Source organism: Ruditapes philippinarum, unplaced genomic scaffold (genome assembly GCF_026571515.1).
Source record: "Ruditapes philippinarum isolate M1 unplaced genomic scaffold, ASM2657151v2 ctg6649_1_1_1_1, whole genome shotgun sequence".
Taxonomy (NCBI): Eukaryota; Metazoa; Mollusca; class Bivalvia; order Venerida; family Veneridae; genus Ruditapes; species Ruditapes philippinarum.
Genome location: NW_026852807.1, coordinates 37,769 through 49,267, shown reverse-complemented (window position 1 = coordinate 49,267; position 11,499 = coordinate 37,769). Strand labels below are relative to the sequence as shown.

General features: G+C 31.7%; 1 protein-coding gene across 1 annotated transcript in view; it reads left to right on the top strand.

Moving 5' to 3' along the window:
* Positions 1-2,511: 2,511 nt before the first annotated feature.
* Positions 2,512-11,499, top strand: part of LOC132724925 (uncharacterized) — a gene marked incomplete at its 3' end in the record, with an annotated part of 29,422 nt that continues 20,434 nt past the window's right edge. Inside the window, exons 1-5 of the mRNA XM_060709916.1 lie at positions 2,512-2,518; positions 2,904-2,939; positions 5,039-5,080; positions 8,554-8,589; positions 10,658-10,699. Of these exons, the coding sequence (XP_060565899.1) occupies positions 2,512-2,518; positions 2,904-2,939; positions 5,039-5,080; positions 8,554-8,589; positions 10,658-10,699 (163 nt within the window). The remainder of the gene's footprint in view (positions 2,519-2,903; positions 2,940-5,038; positions 5,081-8,553; positions 8,590-10,657; positions 10,700-11,499) is intronic.

Genomic DNA, 11,499 nt, shown 5'->3' with positions numbered 1-11,499 from the left:
CGTCCGTAAACTTTTATTTTAAACGACATCTCCTCATAAACCGCTGAGCCAATTTCATCCAAACTTTAAAGGAATGTTACTGTGGTTGTCAACTTTAAAAAATGTTCAAAGAATTAAATTCCAAGCAGAACTCTGGTTGCAGAGCTTTAATATTTGGCGTGAAACATCATCTAGACAGTGTCTACCATTTTTTTCTCAAATAAATGCCCTGGGGTCTAATTGACCCCGCCCGGGGGTCATTGATTTTCCTTTTTTGTATATAGAAAAAGCTTAAAAATTCTTCTTTCAAAAACCCAAATAGCTTAGATATCATCTAGTGGATGTCTAATAAGATTTTTCTAAATATAACCCTCGGATAAAAAATGGCCCCGCCCCAATGGTTTCATTAATTTTCTATATTTGTATATAGTAAAAACTTAAAATAAAATATTTTTCTAAATAAACCAGAATAGCTAGAGCTTAGATATTAAGCAAGAAACCTCATCTAGTGGGTGTATACCAAGTTTGTTTTAATAAAAGCCCTTGGGTAAAAATTGGCCCCACCCCAGGGGATCATTTTTTTTCCTTTATGTATGTAGTTAAAACTTAAAAAATATTTTTTATAAAAATCCTAAAGAGCTAGAGTTTAGATATTTATCATGAAACATGAATGTCCACCAAGTTTGTTCAAATAAAAGCCCTTGTTTTAATATTGGCCTTGGCAAAGGTGCCTATATACATGTGAGCGAATTTATGGCCATCATGACCCTCTTGTTTTTGTTGTTTTTTTATCATATGTAAAAAAGGGGTCAAAGTGTCAAGTAGAGTATTTTCCCCACTCAATCACCACAATCAAAATGAATGGAATGTAACTGAAAAGATTGTCACCAAGCTAGTTGTACATACGTACACGTCTGTTAAATACTTTCAAATGTCATCAGTATCTATGTACCGTTGTGGTTCTAAGTTATGTTTTTTTATGATTTATGATTCAAGCCATATTTTACAACTGGTCGGTTTGATTTCATGAAACTTTAAAAGAACCTTTTCACGAACAATTAAAGCACAGCGCTCTAGATAGTTGGCCAAATCATTGATTCCCGGACGAAAATGTCAGAGGTTGTATTGATAAAGATAAGAATGCTCATTATATACGTGTTATATAAGTATAAAAAGGAGAGGTCATAAGACCTCTTCACAGTATACAGAATGATTGCTAGCGGCATCCAGTTTTGCGTATCAGATTGAATTTCGTATAAAACCAGTCTACAAAATTTTTTTACTCGTGAGCTCCATTTCCAATTTACAAATGAACTTAAAAGGAAAATTAACATTGTGGTAAAAGTAATAATTGGAAAATATCATTAACGATACATTTAACACTACGAACAGGTGCTAATTTCACTTTTATCCTTGTATAAATCGATATTGTTTTTCTAACCTGTAACAAATTCACATGATAAGCATTTGTGATCGCAATTCATCCGTCGTCCGTCCATCCATCCGTAAACCTTTACTTTATACAACATCTTATAAACCGTTATTTTGTATCTTGAAGATCCCTGTAACATGTGAAACCGGTAGATATTTTTCTTCTATCATTACTATAGTTTTTGTTTATTAACACTTTCAAAGTAAATTGTAAATTGGAAGAGTTATCGCTTCAATTTTTTTTCCTTAAATATATATAAGAAAAATAGGAAACACTTCTTCTAAAAAGACCCCATGAGCTAGCATGAAGCATCTACTAGCGGGTGCTTACTAAATTTGTTCAAATAAAAATTGGCTCGACCAAGAAAGTCATTGAATTTCCTTATATGTATATAAAGAAAACAACAAAATAATTAATCTTTTTCTATTTTACTATAGAGGCTTTAGCTTAAATATTTGATATGAAACATTGTCTTGTGGTCATAATTGTTTAAAAAAATGGTCAAAATTACCCTGCACAGGGGAACAAAGATTTTCCTTATATGTATATTGTATCTTCTCTATATAAATAAAACCTGACGTTAGTTTCCATAACAACAAGTGATTTCATAGCAGCAATTGACTTTTCGACCAAACTGTAAATTTCCATAGCAATCTGATTAAAGGCATTCTAAATAACGATGTGCATATAAAATAAGTAGGTCTGAACTTTAGTCTGATTAATTTTCATAGCAACCTGCAAACATTAACATTCCTTAGCAACACGTTAATCCACCATTGATTTTATAGCCTTCAATGAAAACATTTGTATTGTTTAGTAAATAATAAAGTTTTATGGAACTGTTGTTTTTCCTTGGCAATAGCAGCAAGTCGTGTTTTTACACATAAATATGAACTTTTATAATATCAGTTTAAGATTAAGACTTTATATCTGCTTTCATACATACTTAAAAATATTCCTTTTTTGTTATATAGAATATTCAAATTCAGGTGAGCGATATTATGGCCATCATGACCCTCTTATTTATTACAAATATTCGATAAAGGTAAAAGTAAACATTATAATTGTGTTCATAAGGCGGTTATCATGAAACTTTCAATATGACAAGTTAGTGTAAATCTATTAAAAAAACGTGTGCCCTAAACGAGAATAAATGGGCGGATTTAAATGAGACGGAATGATTAAGAGGGGTTATTCGGCGATAAAGCTTGCATATCACAGTTAAGACGTCAAAAGATGTTTATGTATTTTTGATATTTTTTATTTATAATGTTTTTCATTTTTATCAAACAGCAACGACATGCAACATGATAATATTCAGAATAGCAAAACTTCATGATTTTGTCATGATAAGATTTCTGTCGATAACTAAGAGAATTGGTTAAACTTTTTTTGAAAAATTCTTACTGACAAGAATCTTGGCCAGGGGTATTTGTGTTTATCAAGCACGTTTAACTATGACTTGATTTAAATGTTCATGTTTTAATTTCAGGTAACATAACAAATTCGTCAGATGAAGAAGACCAAGGTAAGATAATGTTATGCATTTAAAAAAACCCAACATATTTGATTAACTTTTGTTGCAAAAGATACATTTTGATAACAGATTGATTTTAGCTCGACCTTTCCGACGAAAAAGAATCGAGGTATATTTAAGTTGCCCGTATACGTTTCTATTGCCGTCCAGAAACATTAAAATTGGTAAAAATGGATTGTACTCCTCTTTTGACACAACAACCTACAGAATAAGACCTTCACAAAACAAGAGAGGCACACCAGACTGAATTTTAACTTAATTTACGACTGACCTTAACCTTCAAGGACTTTAAACATTTTGCTGGAGTTTTACATTAATTAGCTATATATTTAGTTTGTTCAACTGGATAGCTTTCAATTATCAATGGCCTTGATGTTGCAGGTCAGGTTGTTGATTTTTAATTATTTTTTTTTAATGCCCGGTTGTGGATAGCTCGAAAAAGTTGTCAAAATGGCAGTTCGGTATATCTGTGCATTAGGATTAGGCTTGTGTGACTCAAAACTTTGTCATTTGAAGTCAGAAGCGCAAATGATTACAATAATGAATAGGCGTGTTGCACGCAAAAACCGTTAGTCTTATTCATGGGTCAATGCCATACTACAAGGGCAAATGCAAGAAGATCTCAAACAGCTTTTCCACATCATATCTCGAGCTAGTGGAATTTCAAATCATCTGGCATTAATGTTCAACATCATTTTATGGCGTGTCGCGCACAATATCCGTGTGGCTAGGTCAGGGGACAAAATCATACTTTAAGGTCAAAGCAAAAACAAAATGATCTCAACTAAAAAGCCCTTTAAGTGATATTTGTGGATGTAACATTAAAAAGTTGTGACATAACTAAGAATCGTTACTTTCTTTCGCATAATTTGTTGTTTGTTTTAAAGATATTTAATTGTGTTTTTGCCACTGAAAGTTATAGTGTTTGACTTTTCCTTTGTTCATTTGTCAATCCTTCCGTCTATCAATACATCGGTCATTTCATAAACGTGATGACGACGTGTCGTGAGCTAGAGTTTGATAGTTAGCTCAAAGTTCAAATTCAAACCTTTTGGTTAAAAGCCATACTATTTTATATAAGTGAATAGATGTCATGTCAGGTGCATGATAAAATAATTCATGAGGAATGTTTAAATGCTTAAGTATAAATGTTTTTTACATCGAGCTTAAATGTTCTGTACAAAGATTTTTGTCCAGGCATCAATTAAAGTCAATTCCTGATACCCTACAAAAAGCTAAATCCTGGGGAGTTTTGTATAAATTAGATGGCAGCTGCTTGAACACAGCCATAAATTACTGCTGTGATATATTTCGGCTATATTTATATCAACAGAAAATGACAATTTACATTTCCATCCAGGGGGAAAAATGTAACAGTGTAGTAGAAAAATATAAGAAAATCTATACGACTGTTTACACAATTAAGAAAAAAGAAATACACGTTTTCCTTTGAAGATAAAGCTAACCTTGCTTATATGCGAGTAATAGATTTTTAAAATGATAGATTCATGCTTATTACATAAAATTTTGGCATTTTATATAAAAAAGTCATAACAGTAGTAAAATTCAAACAAATTATTGCCCTTTTCTGCAATACAAATTAATAAAAAAAACTTTAACATTTACTTAATTATAGCCAAATGTTAGTGTACTGTGCAGCATTATGGCTTATTAGTACTTTTTCGAATCCACAACGAAACGCCGAAAATGAAAAGGCTCTGAATAGCAGAAGGCTCAAAACCTCACTTTTAGCTCCAACGTGTCCCTGTAAAACAAGACCATGTTTTATTTAAATCGCTCCCTGCCGAACGTTTTTCTAACAATTGTCACGGTTACAATAGATGAAATAAAAAAATGCTGCTTAAGTATAAAAGAGAAAACCTTATTGCCATAACAAAGGCGCCATAACGGAAGACAAAATAGCAAAAAAAAGCGACCAGGATTGGATGAAATAATTAAGAAGACAAAAGATAAGTCATTTAAAAATAAAAAGGCTCTGAAAATACTAATGAAAGTGATCATTTCGGGTTTTTCAATGAGCCTTTAAGAAGTACATATATATATTTGTATGTGCTGTTTTTGTATTTCAGGGAATCCTTTACTCTGGACTAACATTCAAAATAAAGTAAATGGTAACAAATTTTTGATACATTATAGCATAAAGGTATAATGTGGGAGATCAAAATGTTGTTTGTAGTGGGTTTTTTTTTGTTGTTTTTTATTGTTATTATTTTCGGTTTTAAAACAACAGATTTGGCAGTAAATTTGACTTTAAAATTGAAACAGTCAAACATAAAAGTGATCATAGGACATGTTTTTATAGAATTGTGAACGAACGTCACATTCATGATCTATCATGTCTTTCTCTTACATTTGAGTTCACCTCCGCACAACAAGTACTTGGTAATTTTATCCGGTTAATGTTGTCCAAACCTCACTTTTAGCTCCAACATTTCCCTGTAAAACAAGACCTTGTTTTTCTAACAAATGTCAATAAAGTAAAAAAGAGAAAACATAATTGCCATAACAAAGGCGCCATAACGGAAGGTAAAATAGCAAAAAATAAGCTTCTAGGATTGGACGAAATAATTAAAAAGAGAAAAGATAAGTTATTTAAATGTGATTAAAGAACTAATCCTTGAGTCTCCAACTGGACCGTCAGATGGAATCAAAAGAAGAAAGGGAAGTATCCAATTGTGAAAAGGTGGAATACTAAGCAAGCAATATTTTCAAAATACTCTCTTTGATATAATTCTTTTATAAAGCGTTTGATAATTTTATCAACAACCAATGAAGAATAACCCTTAAAACCTGACTTAGTTTATAAAGCACATCTCCTTACAACTGGTTTACTTAAATCTTAATGCATGAGGCTTTATTATTGATGATTTTATGAGTAAATATTATCTACCAAAGTGAACAGAGAAGTATCCAATTTTTTATGACTACGCCACGATGGAAAAGAGGGCATAAGTATATGCGCGTGTGAGAGCATAAGACCTTGTCCGCCCGTATCTCTGTCAGCCATAAAGATTTTTTTAAATAATTTGATGAGACGATGTGTCATGTACATAATCTAGATCTTTGTCTCTAAGGTCAAATAGAGAGAAATAAAAATCCCTAAAGAAAGCCCAACAAGGAAAAATTGAAAATGTTGCAGGCTCGGTTTGATTGAGGCCACGTGCAAGTTACTGTCCACGCCGCCTAGCACCGGTTGAAGCAGTATTCAAGATGAACTGGTTAAATTTAGAATTATTTAACATCAGATGTGTTCATATGGCGGTTATCATGGAATAGAGAGAAATAAAGAATCCATAATTACACACCTCCTCTATTGTTTGTGACACAAAAGGAAATCCGTCATGAGGTCTATCTTTTGCACGTGCGGAGGTCTGCTCTTGTTAGGCAGACCCGGTTATGTAAAACACGTGAAAAAATAGACCTGTCAATGCGCAGATAAAGAAAACATTAACTGTAATCAGAAATTTAAAGTTAAGAAAAAGGCAGTGATTTTATAATATCACAGTCATAAAAATCAAGACACAAAGTTTTAAACAAGGTAATATTTATTGAATACACTTAGCAATTATTCCAACATCCCTGTATTGTTTTTTAAATAAAAATTATGGACATCACATCAAAGTAAAGCCATGTACACATTTAAGATTTATTTAATCGAGTCATTTTGTAAAGTAATAATAGTCTAAGTGGTTCTTCTGGAATTAATTAAGTTCACAGCATGTCAAAAATGGACGCTACAAGTTCAGTTTTTTATGCAAATATAACAGTTATCATATTATAAAGATTTTAAATCAAAAATCCATAACATCAATGTTCTAGAAAATGCGTAGAACATAAAATTGTTCCAAAAATAATATCATATCGAAAGAAATATTACAAGAAAAATGTTCGCCTTTGTGATCCAAATGACGTTTGATAAACGCTTTTCATTGGAAACCGTAGTCACTACCCACAGTTAACAGCTATGTCCCTCCAGGGGATCAATCAGATTGTTAGATTAACTTGGATATTCTTAAACATATTTCTTGAAAAAAATGTTAATAAAGTTTTTAGTGATTTAGTATTAAAAAATGCTATACAAATGTAATAATTTTATACTCACATTTGCCAGCAATATACTTGTACGTATTTCGTGTTCTGATGCAATGTCTTATAAGAAATACTTTTAACATACTAATTCATTCTTTTACTCAATTTCCATTACAGACCCATTCACTTTGATATTGACAAATTACATATTTAGCAGTTTAAAAGATATACCATGGTCAAATTCGATATAATAAAATATAAATAATTGCTACACAGTCTTTTTTGTAAATATATAATAAACATGTTTTGACTTCACACAAAGTAAATATGTTACTTTAAAAACTATACACACTGTAGGTGGTAACAATATGAATACAAAGTATCAATAAGAAAGAACTGGCAGTGTTTGTTTGCGTGTGTGTTTTTTAAAGACCAACTTTAATTACCTGTTCAATGGAACGAAGTTTCCTTTACACATTTTATTCATCATTTTATATAAATTAGACATATTCAGTTAAAATTTCATAGATTTCAATAAATTTCGGTGATTGAAATACTTTACTCAAGGATGAGCATAGGACATCTTTAATTATCATTTTAAAGGAAAAGAGAGTTAAATGTAAAGTATTTGTTATTCTTATGCAGAACGTGGATAAAAGTTTTTTTGAAGGGTAACCTTCATTGTGACATGTAAGTGTCATTCCATGAAAAGTGGCACATGGTCCCAAGGTAAAAAAAAGCGTTTGCTTCAAACGAGAAAACAATGGGCGGATTTTAATAAAATGTTATTTTGAAAGGGGAGTCTGCATAACACAGATATGACGTCAAGGCCACACCACAAATCAAACATCAGTTGTTAAAAGCTTTTCTGGCCTTGACTATTTCATGCATCAAAGGATTTTGAAACTACTTGTCACAAATGTTACGTCAGGGTGACATGCACAATACCTCAACCCCTAGCACCAAGGTCAGTGTTACACTACAACTCTGTCGCGCATCAAGGGATTTTGAAAAAAAAAATTGGCATAAAACGTGAATGAAAGAAGAGCAAAAAACGGAAGCCCTAAAGAATGCCTGAAACGACAAATTTGAATGAGCATGTTAATGAACAGTTATGGAAAGTATAAATTGTGTTCATAAGGCGGTTATCATGACACATTTAATATGACAAGTTAGTGTAAATCTATTTAAAAAAGGTGTGCCCTAAACGAGAATAAATGGGCGGATTTAAATGAGACGGAACGATTAAGAGGGGTTATTCGGCTATGAAGCTTGCATATCACAGTTATGACGTCAAAAGATGTTTATGTATTTTTGATATTTTTTATTTATAATGTTTTCATTTTTATCAAACAGCAGCGACATGCAACATGATAATATTCAGAATAGCAAAACTTCATGATTTTGTCATGATAAGATTTCTGTCAATACCTAAGAGAATTGATTAAACTTTTTTTGTAAAATTCTTACTGACAAGAATCTTGGCCAGGGGTATTTGTGTTTATCAAGCACGTTTAACTATGACTTGATTTTAATGTTCATGTTTTAATTTCAGGTAACATAACAAATTCGTCAGATGAAGAAGGCCAAGGTAAGATAATGTTATGCATTTAAAAAAAACATATTTAATTAACTTTTGTTGCAAAAGATACATTTTGATAACAGATTGATTTAAGCTCGACCTTTTCGACGCAAAAGAATCGAGGTATATTTAAGTCGCCCGTATACGTTTCTATTGCCTTCCAGAAACATTAAAATTGTTAATAACGGATTGTACTCCTCTTTTGACACAACAACCTACAGAATAAGACCTTCACAAAACAAGAGAGGCACACCAGACTAAATTTTAACTTAATTTACAACTGACCTTAACCTTCAAGGACTTTAAACATTTTGCTGGAGTTTTACATTAATTATCTATATATTATTCAAATGGATAGCTTTCAATTATCAATGTCCTTGATGTTTCAGGTCAGGTTGTTGATTTTTAATTATTTTTTTTAATGCCCGGTTGCGGATACCTCGAAAAAGTTGTCAAAATGGCGGTTCGTTATATCTGTGCATTAGGATTAGGCTTGTGTGACTCAAAACTTTGTCATTTGAAGACAGAAGCGCAAATGATAACAATAATGAAGCGGCGTGTTGCACGCAAAAACCGTTAGGCTTATTCATGGGTCAATGCCATACTACAAGGGCAAATGCAAGAAGATCTCAAACAGCTTTTCCACACCATATCTCGAGCTAGTGGAATTTCAAATCATCTGGCATTAATGTTCAACATCATTTGATAGCGTGTCGCGCACAATATCCGTGTGGCTAGGTCAGGGGACAAAATCATACTTTAAAGTCAAAGCAAAACAAAATGGTCTCAACTAAAAAGCCCTTTAAGTGATATTTGTGGATGTAACATTAAAAAGTAGTGTCATGACTAAGAATCATTACTTTCTTTCGCATAATTTGCTGTTTGTTTTAAAGATATTTAATTGTGTTTTTGCCACTGAAAGTTATAGTGGTTGACTTTTCCTTTGTTCATCTGTCAGTCCATCCGTCTATCAATACATCGGTCATTCTTTACATCAATTTGTTAACGTGATGACGACGTGTTGTGACCTAGAGTTTGAAAGTTAGCTCAAAGTTCAAATTCAAAATTTTTGGTTAAAAGCCATACTATTTTATATAAGCGAATAGATGTCATGTCAGGTGCATGATTAAATAATTCATGAGGAATGTTTAAATGCTTAAATATAAATGTTTTTTACATCGAGATTAAATGTTCTGTACAATGATTTTTGTCCAGGCATCAATTAAAGTCAATTCCTGATACCCTACAAAAAGCTAAATCCTGGGGAGTTTTGCTCAATGACGGTAACAGTTATAGTTTATAAATTAGATGGCAGCTGCTTGAACACAGCCATAAATTACTGCTGTGATATATTTTGGCTATATGTATTTATGTCAACAAAAAATGACAATTTACATTTCCATCCAGGGGGAAAAATGTAACAGTGTAGTAGAAAAATATATAAGAAAATCTATACGACTGTTTACACAATTAAGAAAAAAGAAATACACGTTTTACTTTGAAGATAAAGCTAACTTTGCTTATATGCGAGTAATAGATTTTTAAAATGATAGATTCATGCTTATTACATAAAATTTTGGCATTTAATATAAGAAGTCATAACAGTAGTAAAATTCAAACAAATTATTGCCCTTTTCTCCAATACAAATTAATAAAAAACTTTACCATTTACTTAATTATAGCCAAATGTTAAAGTACTGTGCAGCATTATGGTATATTAGTACTTTTTCGAAACCACAACGAAACGCCAAAACCAACAAGACCATGTTTTTTTTCTAAATCGCTCCCTGCCGAACGTTTTTCTAACAATTGTCAAGGTTACAATAGATGCAAATAATAAAATGCTGCTTAATTTAAAAAGAGAAAACCTTATTGCCATAACAAAGGCGCCATAACGGAAGGCAAAATAGCAAAAAAAAGCTACCAGGATTGGACGAAATAATTAAGAAGACAAAAGATAAGTCATTAAAATATAAAAAGGCTCTGAAAATACTAATGAGAGTGATCAATTCGGGGTTTTCAATGAGCCTTTAAGAAGAACATATATATATTTGTATGTGCTGTTTTTGTATTTCAGGGAATCCTTTACTTGGGACTAACATTAAAAATAAAGTAAATGGTAACAAATTTTTGATACATTATAGCATAAAGGTATAATGTGGGAGATCAAAATGTTGTTTGTAGTGGTTTTTTTGTTGTTGTTTTTTTATTGTTATTATTTTGGGTTTTAAAACAACAGATTTGGCAGCAAATTTGACTTTAAAATTGAAACAATCAAACATAAAAGTGATCATAGGACATGTCTTTATAGAACTGTGAACGAACGTCACATTCACGATCTATCATGTCTTTCTCTTACATTTGAGTTCACCTCCGCACAACAAGTACCTGGTAATTTTAACCGGTTAATGTTGCTCAAAACCTCACTTTTAGCTCCAACATGTCCCTGTAAAACAAGACTTTGTTTTTGTAACAATTGTCAATAAAAAAGACATGCTGCTTAAGTAAAAAAGAGAAAACATAATTGCCATAACAAAGGCGCCATAACGGAAGGTAAAATAGCAAAAAATAAGCTTCTAGGATTGGACGAAATAATTAAAAAGAGAAAAGATAAGTCATTTAAATGGGATTGAAGAACTAATCCTTGAGTCTCCAACTAAACCGTCAGATGGAATCAAAAGAAGAAAGTGAAGTATCCAATTGTGAAAAGGTGGAATACTAAGCAAGCAATATTTTCAAAATACTCTTTATGATATAATACTTTTATAAAGCGTTTGATAATTTTACCAACAACCAATGAAGAATAACCCTTAAAACCTGACTTAGTTTATAAAGCACATCTCCTTAAAACTGGTTTACTTAAACCTTAATGCATGAGGCTTTTTATAATCGTTCTGAATGTTGGTGACTTATTCTTGA